The sequence below is a fragment of the Gorilla gorilla genome, chromosome 6 (genome assembly GCF_029281585.2).
Source record: "Gorilla gorilla gorilla isolate KB3781 chromosome 6, NHGRI_mGorGor1-v2.1_pri, whole genome shotgun sequence".
NCBI lineage: Eukaryota > Metazoa > Chordata > Mammalia > Primates > Hominidae > Gorilla > Gorilla gorilla.
Window position 1 is genome coordinate 114,611,905 of NC_073230.2, and position 20,079 is coordinate 114,631,983.

General features: G+C 46.9%; 1 protein-coding gene across 21 annotated transcripts in view; it reads right to left on the bottom strand.

Moving 5' to 3' along the window:
- The window catches only part of ATXN7L1 (ataxin 7 like 1), a 270,331-nt gene that overhangs the window by 71,009 nt on the left and 179,243 nt on the right, over window positions 1-20,079 (bottom strand). The window contains exon 1 of one of the 21 annotated variants that reach the window (XM_055392597.2): window positions 14,647-15,018. The exons of 16 other annotated variants lie outside the window; for them this stretch is intronic. Coding sequence is in view for 1 of the 5 variants with exons in the window: in XM_055392590.2 (XP_055248565.1) it covers window positions 1,011-1,173 (163 nt within the window). In the remaining 4 variants the exon portion in view is untranslated. Of the gene's footprint in view, window positions 1-865; window positions 956-1,010; window positions 1,622-2,154; window positions 2,259-14,646; window positions 15,019-20,079 lie in introns of those variants that run through there. 4 more of the 21 variants (XM_063708704.1, XM_055392590.2, XM_055392596.2 and 1 more) reach the window with 4 other exon arrangements.

A 20,079-nucleotide genomic window follows, 5' to 3' on the forward strand; every position in this document is an offset into this window, starting at 1 on the left:
AAAAGCTGAAATTTTAAAATAAATACATAAAAATACCTGAACAGCTGGACCGAATCTTCCCAACGCTGTCTTGAGGCAGCATCAGTGACCTTTGCCCTGGTGCCTTGAGCTAAGGCCTCATGGCTTGCCAGGCCCCGTGGAGGGAGGATCCTGGCTGCAGGAGGCAGAGCAGGTGCCAGGCTGCACTTCCACATCAGAGAACACACAGTGCAGCAGCCACTTCTTTACTTTTGGACAGCAGGGCCAGGGCCCCCAAATCTGTGATTTTTTAAAAGGTCCTGAGGTGATTTTCATGCTCCATGAGCTTCGGGAGTCACTGGAAATACGGACCAAACATGCTGTCTTTGGAATCAGAAAGATCTGGGCTCAAATCCCAGCTCTGTCACTCATTAGCTCTGGGACTTGGGGAAATAACTTAACCCCCTGAGCCCCAGTCTCCTTACCTGTAAAATGGGGACAATAATACCCACATCATGGAGTTACAACAGGACAGGTGCTCGAGTACACTGAGTCCCTCATCTTAGCGCACATCACACGCTGTAATTACTGGTTTACTGGTCTAAGTGTCCTGTGCCTGGACACACCTGGAGGGCAGGTGTCCTGTTTACTCTTTTATCTCCAGCGTTTAGCACAGGGTTTTGCCCTCAAGAGCACTCACTCTATTCACTGTGGAATAAATGGGTGTTGGGAGGATTGATAACATGTGGAAGGTGGCTACCACAGTGCCAACTCATGGGAGGCGCTTAACATTAAGTTCCCCTGATACATGACAATGTCCATTAAAAACACACACACAGGTAGTAGCTTTCCTCAGTAGGCAGTTCTCAGCCTTATCCCTGCCCCTGAATTAAATTATTCCACTTACAAGAATCCTATGGGAGCACACTGTTTAAGGACCACAGGCTGATAAGAGAGGCCACCACTGCTTTATTTCTATCTGTACCAGCGTCTACTTTCAACAGCACAGGGCCATGGTCTCTTACAAGAGAAGGTGAAAAGTCTCCACTCACTGCTAAGCTCATGGTGTCGCTCAGAGCCACTCACCCCACAGACTGTCGTGGTCCCACAGCAGCCACTAATAACGGAACCATTTCTGTTCTCCTTGGAGTGGCAGTTGGCAGCGGCAAACAGGAAGTTGTCTTGAAGTAGGGTGTGGTTATGCCCTGTCAACATATGCGTACAGACACATACTTTTTTTTTTTTTTTTTTTTTCCTTTCTGGCCCCCTTTTCTCTCCCTTCTTTAGAAGCAAAAGGTCTGAGTTATTTTGGTGAAAACAAACTTTTTACATGATTTAAGATCAACCATCACTACCACACAAACAAAAGCCCAGGACAGAAAGGGGCCTAAAACACAGCAAAGGGTCTATTTTCCTGCCACCAGTCACTCGCTTGTGGCATTTAGTTAGGAACTGACTGTGTGTGTGAGTGGGTGTGCTTTTTCCCCTTTATTTCTCTGGGCACACAGGAAACAGAGCCCTAGCTAGAAACCAGCCAGACACGCTGCCCAGCATCCTAGTGAGCCCGTCGGTCCACCTGTGGGCCAGTCGCCTGCGTTGATTCAGGGCCTGCAGTGTGCACGCACTGGACAAGGACCATCGTGGACAGGAAAGAAGGAAAAAACCAGGGTGCTAGTTTCAAGCAATTTGTACAGTTTGAATAGAAAGGACCCTGAACATGTCTTAACACAAAGTACATATAAAAACAACAAAGAAACACAATGGCTGAGTAGATAAGTGCACTGAGTAGATAATACACGGACATAAACATGGGGCGTTGGGGTTGACACGCCGGGAAGGTTCACTGCAGCTGGCTTCCCGGTGCTCTGAAAGGTGTGCTAGAAAATTTTCCACTCCACTCCTTCTCAGGCCGGAGGCTGGTGCCTCCAGAAGGGCTGTCCAAAATAGACTGGTCCCCAACCCAGCCTCCTACTCCTGACCTCTTTCTGAGGCAGCTACTCTCCCCGCTCCCCGCCTCAGCCCTGTCTCGGCTCCAGCTCCAGCCCACAGACCAAGAGCACTGTCTATGCTAACACTCATTTTGCTAAATGGCTCGTGGGCTGCCGGCATGATCTGCCTGCCAGGATCTCTGTTCCGTGACCTGCGCCCAGCCCCACGCCGTCCTGTGTGGCCCTCGTGCCCTGCGCTCACACTTACACATCCCGGGGAGGCTGCCTTGCCGTTTGGATAAGGAGGCTGAGCCAGTGACACGCTGGGCAACGCGACTCGTGGTAGTAGATGTTTCCTGGCTCCTGGATGAGGGCCCTGGCCAGTCAGAACGCACCACTTCCCCTTTAAGAGAGCACGCCCAGACGAGATTAGGGAAAGGCAGAAAGAAAAGCCCGGAACAGTCAGGGTTGTATCCTGAATTTGGCAGATGAACTTGGGTATTCCTGAACCGCACACACAAGGTGTGGTCAGAGGCAGCAGGCTCCTCAGAGGAGTATCAGAGCCAGCGCTGTGTGTGCAGGGCTGGGCCTTCCCGCAGCCCTGGAGCTGCTGTCTGTCTGGCCTGGGTCCCGGGTCCCCAGGCAGCCTGAAGACACCTCAGGCCTTCCCACTCCCTCTCCGCTCAGGGCCTGTCCATCTTGATAGGTAGAGTCCACTTCATTACCTAGCACTATGCCTTAGAGAGAGTAGAGAGGTCATTATAATGATTGGAAAATACTTTTGTGGGTTGTTGGAACTATTGATTTAAGCAGGGAGATTTCATTCATTCTGGATATTTAGAAAGTATGGTCCCTGATCTTGGCCAAGGACAGAAGATTTGGAAGGGGGAGAATGCCTACCAAAACAATGGTTCACAAAGGCCACATGTTATATGAAATGTCCAGAATAGGTAAAACCATAGAGACAGAAAGCCGACTTGTGGTTGTCAGGGGCAGGCTGGGAAAAGAAGGCGGGGGGAGTGACTGCTTAATGGGCACAGGGTCTTCTTTAGGGGTGATGGTTGCACAACATTGTGAATGTACTCAATACCACTGAATTGTACATTTTAAAATGGTTAATTTTCTGTGATGCAAATTTGACCTCAATTAAAAAAAAAACAGTGGCAAAGTATGCTTTGCGCATCTTTATCTTCTACTAGGACCTCTCCTGTGTGGCATCCAACATTTCTTTGTAAAACCTGGTTATTACCTGATGAATATTAAATCAACCTTAGGTAAGGGGTACATGCCTTTTAGTAAAAAAAAAGAAAAATTAAACCTTTAAGACACAAAAGGATTCCAAGACTCAGAAGTATGATTTTCCTGGAGAATTTTGGACTGTGGGGAGACAGCACTCCCTCACGTCATGATCACACACTTCCTCTCATCACACACAAGCTAGGCAGAGCCTACTAGGCATTAGAGAGATTAGAGAGGGCATTATAATGACTGCCTATGTAAGATGGTCTCCTGTGGGGACCATCCCTTCAGCCACTTGAAAACATAACCAAAGCCAGAGACAGTGAGTCCCCCGTGGAAGAATTATTCAGGGAGAACATGACTGGACTTCTGGGTTCTTGGCTTCCTTTTTCCCTCTTGTTGAGAGAGTTTCTTCCCAGAATTGAGGAGAATTCATCAGTTTCAGATTGAGAGGGAGTTGTGCTGGCTGGCAAAGCAGAACTAGTTTCCACAGTTCCGTTTGTTTGGAATGTAGTAGGGGGGTGTCGAGGGGGTATAAACTGACCACCCATCTGACCAGCCCTCGTTTTCAGTCATTTGCAGCTTTGGCTGGAGATTGTCTGTTCCCAAGAGTTAGGCTGTGGGCGTTGTTCCCTGATCCCAGGCTAGCAGGTCAAGGGCCCCTGGGCACATTCCCTTCACCCAGGGGACTGTGGAGTAGAGGCCTGCTGGATGTTGCAATGCTTAGAAGAAACACAGATGAAAGGGCAGGCCCGAGGCCTGGGAACCTGAGTCTTTCCAGAGAAAAACGTGAGTTGCTTTCCTAGTATCTCTGAAAAGAGTTTCAGGATGACCTGGAGGACAGAGATGGGAACAGCTACTCTTGGGCCAGCTCTCCCAGAGCAATCTGGACTTTCTAGAGCATTGGCCCCTGCCTCTTGCAGCCCTGCTCTCCCTCCCTATCTCAGGTGCCCGTGTAGGCTCTTGGTAGCCTTACACCTGAGGTAGCGTAAGTTCTCAGCAAACATGTGGCTTAGGATAATAAGATGCAATATTTACTCTAGCTTCTGAAGAGCAGCAAGTTCAGAACCGTAACTCTAAATACAAAAACAGGCAGGTTCAATCTAATTTAAAAATGGGCAAAGGGCTGGGCACGGTTGCTCACACCTGTAATCCCAGCACTTTGGGAGGCTGAGGCGGGTGGATCACGAGGTCAGAAGTTCGAGACCAGCCTGGCCAATACGTTGAAACCCCATCTCTACTAAAAATACAAACATTAGCTGGGTGTGGTGGTGGGCACTAATGACTCCAGTCACCAGTCATTAGGGAAACGCAGATCGAAATCACAGTGAGGTATCATTTCACACCCACTGGGATGGCTGTTAACAAACAATGAAACTAACAAGTCTTGGTGAGGATGTGGGGAAGTTGGATCCCTCGTGCACTGTTGGTGGGAATGTAAAATGGTACAGCCACTATGAAGAAGAGTATGGCGGTTCCTCAAAGAATTAAAAATCGAGTCAGCATATGATCACACAATCTAGCAATATCACTTCTGGATATATACACAAAAGAATTGGTATCTCAAATGTGGGTATACCCACATTCATAGCAGTATTACTCACAATAGCCAAAAGGTGGAAGCAACTCAAGTGTCTATCAATGAATGACTAGAGAATCCTATAATGGAATGTTATTCAGCCATAAAAAGGAAATTCTGACACGTGCTACAACCTGGACAAACTTTGGGGACACTATGCTAAGTGAAATAATCCAGTCACAAACAGACAAATAATGTATGATTCCACTTATATGAGGTACTGGAGATAGTCAAATTCATAGACAGAATGGCGGTTGTCAGGGATTGCAAGGGAGGAGGAATGGGGAGTTATTGTTCAATGGGTATAGAGTTTCGGTTTTGCAAGATAAGAGTTCAGGAGAGGGCTGGGCGCAGTGGCTCACACCTGTAATCCCAGCATTTTGAGAGGCTGAGGCAGGAGGATCTTTTGAGTTCAGGAGATTGAGAGCAGCCTGAGTAATATGGCAAAACCCTTTCTCTACAAAAAATACAAAAATTAGCTGGGCGTGGTGGTGTGCACCTGTAGTCCCAGCTACTGGGGAGGCTGAGGTGGGAGGATGGCTTGAACCCAGGAGGCGGAGGTTGCAGTAAGCCGAGATCACTGTACTCCAGCCTGGGTGACAGAGCTAGACCCTGTCTCAAAACAAAAAACAAAAAACAAAGAGTTCAGGAGAGGATGGTGGTAATGGTTGCATAACAATGTGAAGATACTTAATTCCACAGAACTGTATGTTAAAAATTAAGATGGGTAAATTTCACGTTAAGCATATTTCACCACAATTAATTTTTTAATAAAGAAGTTACATATAGATTTACCATATGGACCAAAATTCCACTCCTAGGTATATATCCAAAGGAATTGAAAACAGATACTCACACAAATCTGTGTCCACAAATGTTCATAGCTGCTCTATTCATGATAGCCAAAAAATTGGAAACAACCCAAACACCCATCCATGGATGAGTGGATAAACAAAAATTGTGCTACATACATACAATAAAAGAATACTCAGCCATAAGAAGGAGTGAAGCATGATACATGCTACAATACAAATGAGTCTCAAAAACATGATGGTAAATGAAAGAAGCCAGACACAAAAGGTCATATATATATAGTATGATTCCATTTAAATGAAATGTCCAGAATAGGTAAATCCATAGATAAGAAAAGCAGATTGGTGATTAGCAGGGGCTGTATGTGGTGGGGGAGGGGGAATAACTGCTTAATGGGTATGAGGTTTTATTTTGGAGTGTGATGAAACATTTTGGAACTAGATAGAAGTGGCGGTTGCACAACATTGCCAATGTACTAAATGTCACTGAATTGTTCAGTTTAAAACAGTTAGCTTTATGTTTTGTGAATTTCATCCAAATTTTTAAAAAGCCTGCAGAAAGTAAAAGCAAGGATAATCTACAGCAGAACAATTAGTTTCAAGATAACTGAGTTACCTTTAAAACCCTTTCTGAAATCACTTAAAGGAGGTAATTTTTAAGTTAAGGTAATTAAGGCAGCCAGCAGGATACAGCAAACAGGCACTCTAAGACAGCAGTTCCCAAACGCTAACGCTACCAATTTGGGTCCACAAAGAAGTGTTAATTTGTCTTAAACAATGTGATACATAAACACACACATGCATACACATGCACATGTACATACAGATTTTTCTGAGTTTACATCCTCCCTACCTTTCTGCGTTAGGATCTCCTTTACGTATTGATAATGAAGATAGACTGGTTGTGGTGCTTTGTTACTCTTTAGGGGGTGTTGTTTTGGTTTTAGTGCCCTTACTTCATAAAATAAAACCTGAATTCAGGGCCAGGCGCAGTGGGTCATGCCTGTAACCCCAGAACTTTGGGAGGCTGGGGTGGCAGATCACTTAAGGTCAGGAGTTCAAGACCCTCCTGGCCAATATGGTGAAACCCTGTCTCTACTAAAAATACAAAAATTAGCCGAGCGTGGTGGTGCACACTTGTAATCCCAGATACTCAGGAGGCTGAGGCAGAATCGCTTGAATCAGGAGGTGGAGGTTGTCGTGAGCTGAGATTGTACCACTGCACTCCAGCCTGGGTGACAGAGCGAGATTCCGTCTCAAACAAAAAAAACCCTCTGAATTCAAACAACTACCACTGCCACTACCAATGCCACCACACACAAACATACGCACATGCACACACATGAACACAGGCTCCACTAGCTATTTACAAATGGGACACTGAGGCACAGCTCTTCCTCTTGCCAACCTGATCGTTCATCCCTGATACAGCCGCCATTTCCATAAAGGAATCATCATTCTCCCATGGACTCAGATCTTAGACCTTGAAGCTGGGACTAACAGACTCTCAACAGGCAAGAAAAACCCCACAGGTAACCATTCTCTGCAGGCCCCCTTCTCCAGGAGTGCAGTCGCTCATCCACACTCCTGCCCAGGCATGGCTTCACTGCTGGCTCCATCTGGGGCGGTGCATCAGGTAAGCAGTGTGCCAGATAAGCGGTGAGCCAGGTAAGTGGTGTGACAGTTTAGTGGCACCTCCCGAGTTCAGTCCCAACTGTTGAAGAGTTCGCCTTTATGCCAAGCTCCTGTGTAATGACCACTCATGAATCCCATGTCTGCGTTGTGGGAGTCACTATGAACCAGTCTAATCCCCCTTCCATGGAACATCTTGCCAAATGTTTGTTCCTTGAAACTTCCTTCTCTCAGGCTAAACACCCTGAGATGACTTCTTAAACTATTCCTTACAAAGCATCATTTTCATTACTCCCTGATCTTGGTTCTCTCGGCTCCTCTTGTTCTTCACAGACCATGGAACTCAGAAGGGAGAGCATTACAGACGGGGTCTGACCAGCTCCTACAGATCTGTTCTGGACATTGTTCTCCTATTAATGCAGCCAGAGATCCAATCTAGATTTTTTATTTGTGATAGCTGCCTCATCCCTAAGTTTTATTTCACACATTTTGCTGCCAAGCTGTACATCCACAGGTATCCTTTAAAAATGTCATCTTGTTGGATTCAGTCTACTGCTCCAGTCTGTTGAGATCTTTTTGGACTCTGATTCATTAACATAATCTGCTCTCCCTCCCAAATCTACCACCTGAAAACTCGATCGGCCTGCCATCAACGCCAATCTTCTTCCAAGTGCTCATACACAATGTGGAAGAGGACAGGCCCAAGAGGGCAACTCAGTACATCCCTCAGTGCAACAGTGGCCTTTGAAAAGCACTCTTGAGGTATGGTTGTACCGAACCATGTGCCATTCAGGGCAGGTGTCTCATGTGGCCCACATTTCTTCATCTCCCTGGTAGGATCTTGTGGGTGACTTTGACAAATTGGACTAATGATAGGCCTCCTCTTACTGTTGGTTGTGAAGGTTAAGTGCGAAGTTCTTCAAGCAGGGTATTACACACAATGAGCAGTCCAACACTGCCTTTAGTACACAGAAGAGATAATAATAATAATAATAATAATAATAATAAATGGTTTTCCAATTCCCAGACAAACTACCTTCCTTATTGGCAACCACATACAGACATTAGAAAGCTGTAATCTATAGAAGGAGCACTGACATCCAAGAGCTGGAGTCCAAATCCTGGCTCTCCTTCCAGAATATCTATGCTCTGAGGTTAGCAGTACCTCCCCTCTCCAGCGCTATAGCGAAGAGTCAATGACATCAGGCATGTAAAAGAGGTTTCAAAGTTGAGTCAGACTATGCAAACATAAAAGAATAGTATGCTGATTACTGTTATAAATAAGTCAAGATACCATTTCCATTGGCAGAGACCTCCCTGTGAAGCCAAGGAGGAACCTATAGATGTACTCAGGCTGACAGGAGGGACAGGTCTTTCAGCACACAGCAGCTGGATTACTTTGATAATGAGATTCCTGATCTCCTCTCCTGGTAGCAATCATCTCCTCTCTCATCTCAGACCAGAGCCAAAGCTGGCTTATAAAGAAAAAGGAGTGGGTCTTCCTACCATATTCGCAGAGGGGCCCCTCAGCCTGTGGGAACACACTTTCTCTCCATGGTCCCCTTGTTGAGACCAGAACCTGAGTATCAGCAGCAGGGAACCAGCAGGTGACGAAGGGCCGTGAGAGTTGCTTTTAGCTCCCCTATGGCTTGACCCCAGTCAGTCCCTGAGCTTCCATCCTGGATGGTGGTTTCTAAGAACAACTAGGTTTTAGGCTCTGACATTCTCAGGGCAGGCTCTCAGAAACCCTGTTCTCACTCCAGCTGAGGATGTTGGTGTCTTCAGGGAATAAATGGTCTTCACTAAAAACCAATCTTGGAAACATTTTGCAAAGCATGGTCAGAGGCCACCTGTTGGCCTTTAGAATCTCAGGATCAAGGATATCCCACAGCAGGGGAAGAAGGAGAGGAAGTGGCATGGCCAACCACATGCCTCTGAGAAGAGAGCAGCATTAAGATGGGAGGCAATAACTAACATAAATGAATTTTCCTCTCCTCATCCATCTAAGGTTAGTTTCCCAACTTCCAGGGGGAATGAACACTAAGGGCAGATTAAAAAAAAAAAAAATACACAGATGCTCTCTGACTTACAATGGGATTATATCTGGATAAACCCATCATAAATTGAAAATATCGTAAGTCAAAAATGCATTTAAGGGCCAGTCACAGTGGCTCATGCCTGTAATCCCAGCACTTTGGGAAGCTGAGGCGGGTGGATCACCTGAGGTCAGGAGTTCAAGACCAGCCTGGCCAACATGGTGAAACCCCATCTCTACTAAAAATACAAAAATCAGCAGAGCGTGGTGGTGGGTGCCTGTAATCCTAGCTATTTGGGAGGCTGAGGCAGGAGAATCCCTTGAACCCAGGAGATGGAGGTTGCAGTGAGCCAAGATTGTGCCATTGCACTCCAGCCTGGGTGATGAGAGTGAAAGTCCACCTAAAAACAAACAAACAAACAAACAAACAAAACCCACCCATTTAATACAATAACCTACTGAACCTCATAGCCTTAGCCTACCCTATCTTAAATGTGCTCAGAACATAACCTACAGTCGGGCAGAATCCCCTAACACGAAGACTATTTTATAATGAAGTGTTGAATATCTCATGTAATGTATTGCATATCATATTGAAAATGAAAAACAGAATGGTTACATGGGTACTTAAAGTACAGTTTCTATGGAATGCATGTCACTTCTGTACCATCTTGAAACCAAAAAATCATAAGTCGAACCATTGTAAGTCAGGCACCGTCTGTATCTATATGTAATTGTTGGCAAGACACTGAGAGGTTTATGCCAATGAATCTATTAACAGATCAGGGAGTTGGCCCAGAAAGGAGGTGGGAGTGAAGGGGCCCAGAAGGGAAGGTAACAATTCCTGACATAGTTTCTGGAGCCTACTGGTCCACAAGCTTCCCTTACTCAACCTACCCCTAATAAGAGTCTCTCTTGAGACAGGTGGGCTGCCACAGTCACCTGAGAATCATCATAAGCCACATGAAAGCTAATTCAGACTTTCATAGCCACTGATGACTTTTAAACATATTCCTGTCTTTCTCTCATTGCATTTCCTTTGACTATGCACCCACACAGAGATGGCGCCTGGTTCTATAAACTGATGCATGAGGGGAATAAACTCACAGATGAATCTGTACCCCATGGAGGTTCCTGCAATGTTCTGATGCTGAGGCAGGACCAGGCTTGGCAGATTGGTGTTATGGGTTAAATTTCTCCACTTCAGACTTCATATGTTGATGTCTTAATCCCTAGTACCCGAGAATATAAGCACATTTGGAGAGAAAGTCTTTGAAGAGGTGACTAAGTTAAAATGAGGCCATTAGGATGGGGCCCTAATCCAATAGGATAGGTGTCCTTAAGAAAAGGAAGGGATGACAATGGCACAAGTCCAGAGGGTGGATCACATGAAGAGGCGGCAAGAGGGCAGCCATCTGCAAGCCAAGAAGAGGCCTCAGGAGAAACCAAACTTGCCGGCACCTTAATCTTGGACCTCCAGCTTCCAGAATCGTGAGAAAATAAACTTTGGTTGTTGAAGCCACCCAGTCTGTTTCATTTTGTTATGACAGCCCTATCATACCAAGTCCAATACCTAAAAATCATGCAAGTTCACCAGATCAGGGAGAAAAAGTATAGGATGGAGGCAGAGGCCTAGGTGCAGCTCGGATGCATCCTCCTCCTTGGGCTGTTTCAGAGCAGTGTGACAGAGCAGGAATGCGGCCTGGCTTCAGCTACCCGCACGAGAGCATTCTTTCATGCATTCCCACTGACCATGAGACCCACACCACTACCTCACTGACACCATACCCACTCACCCCAAGGCTTTAGTCATACAAAGAAAAGAGCCATTCTATATTGTTCTTCGGTGCTCTCATAATGTTTAACCATGCTTTTTACTTAAAGAATTCCAGGAACTGGACTGAAGAGATCCAAAATATGGAACCAAGGTTGCGGAGTGTCCCACCTCAGGAAGGAATGCTGAACAACTGATTTATAGCCTTGTTGTTGCCGGCTAGACCACCAGGTGGCCCATGACTCAAGATAATCATCACAACCAGCTACATTGACTTGCATACCCTAACCCTCACATGCGTTGCCCAGCCCAGCCTGCATACCCTACCCTGATATCAATTCCTGTACTTCGCCTAATAAAAAAATCCCAACTGGGCACGGATGCGGTGGTTCATGCCTGTAATCCCAGCACTTTGGGAGGCTGAGGCGGGTGGATAGCTTGACCTCAGGAGTTTGAGACCAGCCTGGGCAACATGGAGGAAACCCCATCTCTACTAAAAATACATAACTTAGCTGGGCATGGTGGCACATGCCTGTAGCCCCAGCTACTTGGGAGGGTGAGGTGGGAGGATCACCTGGGTCCAGGAGGTAGAGGCTGCAGTGAGCCGTGATCGTGCCACTGCACTCTAGCCTGGGCAACACAGAGCAAGACCCTGTGTCAATTAAAAAAAAAAAAAAAAATCCCAATCGGCTGTTTTCAGAGGGTCAGTCAGGGAATTCTCTCTCTCTCTTCCTTATGCCCAGGCGTAAGCTCCAATGAAGCCTTGTCTGGGAAGACTCTTTTGGCCTCATATCAATTTCTATTGCACCGAAAGCCCAAGAACTCATGGTCAGTAACAGCAAGGTCAAGGTGAGACAAATCTCCTAAACCCTGATAACTGGCAAAGTCTGCCTGCCCTGAAGAACTGAAGCTGAGGTAGTCTACAAGTACACGGAGCAGGTGTGAGTAGCTGGTCTGAAAAGGTATGACTCCAGGTCATAGTCTGGGACTGATCAACTCCTTTTATCAGCTTACTTTCTTGTTTAACCTCTTACCCAAAAAGTAATCTGATTACTGGTTCTAATTAATGTATATGTCATGGCTGTTTTTCCAGAAAAGACAAGACCTTGGGGGTGAATGGACTATGGCAAAGTGAGGTCGCTGTTAGCAGACTCCCAAAGGTTTGACGAAATTACACAGACCATCTGGCTCAGTGCTGCCTTTCGCTGGTAATTCACTGGTCTCTAGGTTCTGCCTGGGTGCCTTGGTCTTCCCGGAGTGTAGGGTGGGAGTGTAGAACCACTCCCCTGGGGCCAAGAGAGAAGGAGTGGGTTCACAAATGCTCACTGCTGCTAAGGTGCCCAGCTGCCCTGGATCAATTACGTTTAAACAGGAGCTGTGTCACTGGGGCTGGGGTGGAGGGAAGAATCAAAGTGAGGAAGGAGGGTGTTTCTAAGATATTGGCAGGCCAATGTCTGGAGGGCCTGGGAGGGGCAACGTGCTCTAGGAGACAGAGCTGAAAGGCCTTTACTTTCCCAAGGATGGCAGGGTGGGAGGGTTTAGCTTATTCAAATGCAAAAGCCTTTCAGTATTTACTGCCAGTCCTCCCAGCTCCAACATAAAGGCCTATAGGTTCTCTTCACGTCTTTCCATTCACTTGGGCTGTGGGGGTGATTGACACAGCTGGGGGCAGCCCCCATAATCATTCCTAGCTGAGATGCATACAAACCAACACACACCTCAAGCTTGACACCTTCCGAAGGTGGGCCTAAAGTCCTCCCGGTCCCAACCAGACAGATGGAGGAGGCACGGGGAAGTGGAACAGAGGCCCCACACACAGGGGCAGATTTGAATCAAATTAGAACAAAGAGTCCCTTAGCATCGCATCATAGCCAGTTAGCCCAGAGTAAATGGGGGCATGAGGAGGCGAAGGTCCGATGGATCATGTCTGAGCCCGAGTTTTAGCTTCTCAGCTCCCCTGTATGAGCCAGGCCCCAAAGCCAGGCTTTTCCTACTAGGACCAAAGGGCTGGACTTGGCCCCCACCAGCTCAGTGGTGCCAGTGTGAGAAAGCACAGGACACACTCTAAACGTCAAAGGCCTAAAGCAAGGAAGCCTCATCATTATTCTCTGCAAGGTTAAAGGAGACAAGGCACTTCTTTTTTTATTTTTGAGACGAAGTTTCGCTCTTGTTGCCCAGGCTGGAGTGCAATGGCGCGCTCTCGGCTCACAGCAACCTCCGCCTCCTGGGTTCAAACAATTCTCCTGCCTCAGCCTCCCGAGTAGCTGGGATTACAGGCATGTGCCACCATGCCCAGCTAATTTTTGTATTTTTCGTAGAGACGGGGTTTCTCCATGTTGGTCAGGCTGGTCTCGAACTCCCGACCTCAGGTGATCCGCCCGCCTCAGCCTCCCAAAGTGCTGGGATTACAGGCATGAGCCACCACGCCCAGCAAAAAAAAGCATTCATATGAATGAGAGAAACATGGAGGAGAAAAGAAAGCCTCTCTTGGCAGCACTCAGCAGTTAGAACTATGTCAAGCCTCATCCTAATGGTCACATTTACCACCTTGGAAATTTCCATTTGCACTGTCCGTTCTCGTTCATGTGATGCTGGGGGTGGGGTTGGACCCGTCTGTGTGGGACTCAAGGTCCTGGATCTAAGCAGACCCGCTCCTCAGAAGGCCTTCCGTGAGGCCTAAATGATGTTTATCGTCTTCTCCTTCTTTTTCGATTTGTTTAGTTTAAAATATTTAACCCGAGGCACAACGAAGTGTCTCATTTACAAGGTTCTCCCGGACCATTAGACCGGGACTCCACATTCATTATGCTGATGAACGCGCTACTTACTCATGCAAATTCCAGGAGCGGCAGACTCAGAGATGGGAGGTGCTCAAGGTACGATATCAAGGGCTGATTTAATTACACAGCCATTCAGTGGGCCAAGCACGGCAATTTTTAGCCAACTGTTCTAGTAAATATTACGGGAAACCCTTTTATAGAGTGCTAATTCCGGCTTAGTGTTTTCGCTAAGCTTTAGTTCTTACTCAAACATGCACACGGGCCCCCAAAGATGCTACCACCAGGCCAGAAAATCACACAGATAAAGCATGAGCCCATATGCCATCTTGCAGTCAATCATCCTTTTAAAAATGTTATAAATGTCTGCATATCACTGTCATTTAGGTGGGGACAAACTAAGGTCCAGTAACTTCCCTGTGTCTGTTCTTCCTCCGTCCCCCTCCCCCGTGACTCTGAATCCTGCAGACCAGCCCTTGGACATGTTTTGGGTCACCAAATGCCACTGCTCCCAGGAGTTTGACAAAACAACCACTGTAAACTCATTTCAGACGTTTGAAACAATACCCAATCACTGCATCCACCCTCGAGGAGCGCCCCAGAGGAAATGGCATCATTACTTTCATTTTACTCCGTTTGTGAACGACTAAAGGAAAACAACACGTCCTAGGACTCTCGGGAACGTTATCAAGTGACCCCTAAGAAATTAATCATCAAGAGCTAAAATAACCCTCTGCTGCACATACACCGCCGTTTCTCTAAGTGGAGAAACAAATTTCACTTTCCACAGTTGGAACAGAAACTCTTATGCATCCCCGTTTCTTCAAAAAAAAAGTCTATAAATAACCTAGGATCAGCAAAATTATGCAAAACATCCTGCTAGAAGAAGAAATGTAAACTAAAACCACTTACAGAGAGACTCAGGCTGCCAACTTAATCTGATGCTACGACGACTGTAAACATGTTGTACTTTTGGAACCTGAAGCGATCCACATTAGCACGGATGTCAGTAAAAAAAAAAAGAAAAAAAAAAAGAGAGAGAAAGAAAAAGGAGGAAAAAAAATCGCAACGACTAAACAACAACAAAAGCCCAGCCCCAAACAGAGCAACGTGATACGGTATTCTGCACGGTGCACAGCCCGACGGCTGACCAGCTGCAGTCAATACCAGCTATCCGCGCTTGCACACGCCAACTGTTTTGACTACAGGCACTTGTTAAACACGGAGTTTCAGGTCCTACCAGTTGGACACCAGAAGTTCATGGAACTGACCCAGTGCCAAGAACAACAAGCACAGAAAGCGAACCGGCTGCCTCGTGCGGGTGTTTTTGTTAACTGTTTATGCAAGCCCCAAAGCAATTGGGTAACAATTACGAATAAAAAAGAACTTAAATTACAAAAGCAAAAGATTACCACCTTGAAGGAAATGTAGATATTGGCAGCTGAAGGACAGACGTCATGCTACTTTATTGGTGGGGTGGGTGGGTAGTTTTCAGAGAGAACTGGTTGGGGGAGGGGGAGGTGTCACATGACACACTGCGGTTATTAGCAGAAGGAACTGGGTGCTTCCTCGAAGCATCTTTTAGAGATTGACTTAGATTTTGCAAATGTGGAGGCTTTGCTGCACATGTGGGGGTGATGGCAGGAGCACTAGAATTTGTCAGTTGGTAAATCCCATAGGAGAAGAAAGGGACATGCTGGATGAATTTCTTTCCTTCCTTCCTTCCTTCCTTCCTTCCTTCCTTCCTTCCTTCCTTCCTTCCTTCCTGCCTCCCTCCCTCCCTCCCTCCCTCCCTTCTTTTTTTGAGATGGAGTCTGGCTCTGTCACCAGGCTGGAGTGCAATGGCGCTATCTTGGCTCACTGCAACCTCTGCCTCCTGGGTTCAAGCAATTCTCCTGCCACAGCCTCCTAAGTAGCTGGGATTACAGGCATGCACCACTACGCCTGGCTAGTTTTTGTATTTTTGGTAGAGACGGAGTTTTGCCATGTTGGCCAGGCTGGTCTCGAACTCCTGACCTCAAGCGATCAACCCGTCTCGGCCTCCCAAAGTGCTGGGATTACAGGTATGAGCCACCGCACCCAGCTCTTTCTTTTTTAGAGACCTTTTGCTCTGCCACCCAGGCTGAAGTGCAGTGGTGCCATCAGAGCTCACTGCATCCTTGAATTCCTGGGCTCAAGCGATCCTCCCGATTCAGCCTCCTAAGGAGCCGCACCACTGCACTTGGCTAATTTTTAAATCTTTTGTAGACACGGAGTCTTGCCACCAGGTTGGTCTCAAACTCCTGGCCTCAAGCGATCCTCCTGCTTTGGCCTTCCAAAGCACTGGGATTACAAGCATGAGCTGTCATGCCCAGCAGAAACACTTCTTAAATTGCTTATTTTAACAGGCTTTTCCATTTTTCCCAGAGTGCATCAAGCAGTATCTCACTGTAGGACCAAGAGAATTAACCAAATAAAATTTTAGTTACCTGAGGAGTTCAGAAAACAATTCCAAGAGAACCTGGGTGTGGACGTAAGAGTGAGAAATTTTTTTTGTTTTTGTTTTAAATAGAGACAAGGTTTCTCTCTTGCCCAGGCTGGAGTGCAGTGGTGCCATCATAGCTCACTGCAGCCTTGAACTCCTGGGCTCAAGGAATCCTTCTGCCTCAGCCTCCCATGTAGGTGGGACTATAGGTGTCTGCCACAATGCCTGGCTAATTTTTAAAGTTTTTGTAGAGACAGAATCTCACTATGTTGCCCAGGCTAGTCCTGAACTCCTGGCCTCAGGCAGTCCTCCCGCTTGGGCCTCCAAAATGCTGGGGTTACAGGCTTGAGCTACTGTGTCTGACCGAGTGAGAAATTTTAAATTGCTGGGTGGACTTAAATCTAATGCCCCATCCATCCATCCATCCATCCATCCATCCATCCATCCATCCATCCCTCCATCTAATTTGAAGAATAAAATGTCATCCCCTTCCCACTCCACAGGTTTTGGGGAAAGTAATGAGTAAGTAGAAACAGGCTGTTTGGAAAAGCCACTGTGACTGTGGGCCAGCTTCACCTTTGTTTTGGAGAGCAAAGGTTGCTCTTCTGGTTTCGGGGCCACCAGCGCCATGGTGGTGAACAGGAACCCACATAGTGGCTTTCTCTTTCCTCTCAAAGTAACCCACATTTTATTACCAACTATATATAGAAATTGTCTCACTGGGATCTGAAATGGAGCCACCCTGGAGTGAAATGCAGCAGTTGCCTGATACATCACAGGAGAAGAGCAAAGGCAACTTAGCACATCCAAGACCAAGGAAGGAGCAGGGGAGGAAGAAGTCGGGAGCAAGAAGTCTGGGGTGGGGAAAGGAGGAGGGTGGAAGGGATGCAGCAAGAGAGAAGTTTCAGGTCCTGAGGGAGAAGTGAGCCTTTTTTTTTTTTTTAAGGCAGAGTCTCGCTCTGTTGCCCAGGCTGGAGTGCAGTGGTGCCATCTCGGCTCACTGCAACCTCCGCCTCCCGGGTTCAAGCGATTCTCCTGCCTCAGCCTCCCCAGTATCTGGGTCTACAGGCACATGCCACTGCACCTGGCTAATTTTTGTATTTTTAGTAGAGATGGTTTCATCATGTTGGCCAGGCTGGTCTCGATCTCCTGATCTCAGGCAATCCACCTGCCTTGGCCTCCCAAAGTGCTGGGAGTACAGGCGTGAGCCACCGCAACTGGCCGAGAAGTGAGTCTTCAATCAGCCCTGTCCTTGGGGTCAGCAACCGTTAAAGTAGCCCCAGGATTTCTGTGGGTTAAAACCCCACAGTTTATGTCTCTTTCATGCACATTACATTATTTGATCCCGTGAGGTGGGAAGGGCGGCTATTATTACCCCCATTATGAAGGAGGGAAACGGGATTCAGAGAAACCTGTGACTTTCCCAAGTTACACACCCAGGAAAGCTTTCTGATGTCCAATCCTGGGTCTCAGCCTCATGGCCGATAATGTACGCTGGTGTGCAGCTTCATTATTCACAAAGCAGCTTAAAAGGGGCAGACTTTATTATTCCCATTTTCACAGACAAGTAAACTGGGATTTGGAGAGGCTATGTGATTTGGCCAGGGCCACACTGCAAACCACAAACAGCCCTAGGTCTTCCAACTCCTGGCCCGGCCCTCCTTGCTTCCCTCTATGGCGCTTCCAGAGAAAACAATGATAAAACTAAAAAGGCCAATGGAGTTGTTTGACTCTAAAAGCACAACCTCAGCCAGGCACGGTGGCTCACACCTGTAATCCCAGCACTTTGGGAGGCTGAGGCGGTGGATTCAGCCTAGCCAACATGCTGAAACCTGTCTCTCCAAAAAATACAAAAATTAGTTGGGCGTGGTGGCCGGTGCCTGTAGTCCCAGCTACTCGGGAGACTGAGGCAGGAGAATTGCTTGAATCCAGGAGGCGGAGGTTGCAGTGAGCCGAGATCACCCCACTGCACTCCAGCCTGGGTGACAGAGCAAGACTCCGTCTCAAAATAAATAAACATTAAATAAAATAAAAGCACAACATCGCCCTCAATTTTCTCAACATTCCCTGTCTTCATGGCTTTTCTAGTGTTTCACAGTGAATGTGCCTAACACAGAAGGGTTCCTTTCCACAGTGTGGGGGGAGCTTCGGACATCTGCACTCCAGAGCTACTATTTCAAAGGAAAACAATCGTCTTGATCCAGTTTGCACCCCATCCTTTGATTTGATCAGTTCACCTAAATGCCAACCCCTGGTTCCTTACCAAATACTAGTCTAAGAAGCAGCGAAGTGGAATGTCCCAGCAGGCCTGACAGCTGTACATTATGAAGCTTGTATGTCCACGGTGCACCACTGCACATGTAGAGGGGATCTAGCTTAGCACATGGTTTGGGGGATCGCTTCTCTAAAAGGTGTTTCAAAGTTAGGCCTTTGCTGAGTTCTTTGCAACAGAGGTCACTGAAAATATTGGACCAAATGTAGGTTTCCACTGTCATGTTCCTTTGCCCATGCCAAATGGACGCACGCACAGCTTAATCTGGCCTGATACTACTTTTATGTGATACAGGCTGAGCAGGTTCACTGCAGGCGTTGGGCATTTGCTCTGAGGGACAGGGTGGTGGGTTACTGCAGATGGCCAGGAGGTTTGCAGGTAGGGATGAATGGAGGTGTTTGTCAGGAAGTGAAGGCTTGGGGGGCCAAGATCAAAGATGTTGAATGTAGAATGCAGAGGGGAGCCTGTCAGGAGCTGATGGTTAGGAAGTTACAGAACGTTCTGCCACCCCCTTATAAATCTGCCTGTCACACTTCTTTCTCCCTGAAAGTACAACACAAGAAAACATACACCCGAAGGTCAGGGAAGTTGGGTGTCAAGGTGGACTTCACGTTGACTGTTATGAAGGTCATGAAGACTAATGAAATCTATGTGCTGCTGTTGACTGGAAATGCTCTGCAGCTTGGCGGGAGGTATATGTAGTGCTTCCCACTGCTAGTGAATACTCACTCTCAAGGGGGTTTCTTTAGGTGGTTTTGGTAACCAGAGGACATTTGCATCCATGCTGCCTGAAAGAATATGGGTGCTAGGTGAATCAGAACAGTCTTGGCACAGAAACTTGTTTGCTTGCAAGACATAAAGTGAGGAGAATATTTCCACGTAACATGTGACTTCTCTGATCATAGAGCCCCACCCATCCACCCCCACTTTTTTTAAGCCAAAAAAGAAGGACCCATGATTTGACAAGCATTGGCATAATAAGGAAAGATCGGGTAGGCTATTTAAAATCAGAACTTCTGAAAGTCCATGAGGCCTAGCCACTGAACTTGTAATATCACATTAAAATGCGCTAATGGAGAGATGTGGAATATTAGCAGGAATCTCTTGTAATTAGTACTGGCATGCTTAACCAAAGCAGTTCCACCACAAACCAGACAAACGCTGTTTTGCTAATGCAGACAGAGAAGGGAGTTTGGAAAATGCTGGAGAGCTCAGTACATCCACCCCATGGAGGATGAAGCTGGGTAATGGGGGACCTGCCCCGAAAATCACGTAGGTTCTTTTCTATTTTCCTAAGTGTCAGCCAGCTTGAGAAATAAAAGGACAGAGTACAAAAGAGAGAAATTTTAAAGCTGGGCGTCCGGGGCAGACATCACACGTTGGTAGGATCCGTGATGCCCCACACGCCACAAAAACCAGCAAGTTTTTATTAGGGATTTTCAAAAGGGGAGGGACTGTGCGAATAGGTGCGAGTGACGGACATCAAGTACTTAACAGGGTAATAGAATATCACAAGACAAGTGGAGGCAGGGCGAGATCACAGGACCACAGGACCGAGGCAAAATTAAAATTGCTAATGAAGTTTCGGGCACTATTGTCATTGATAACA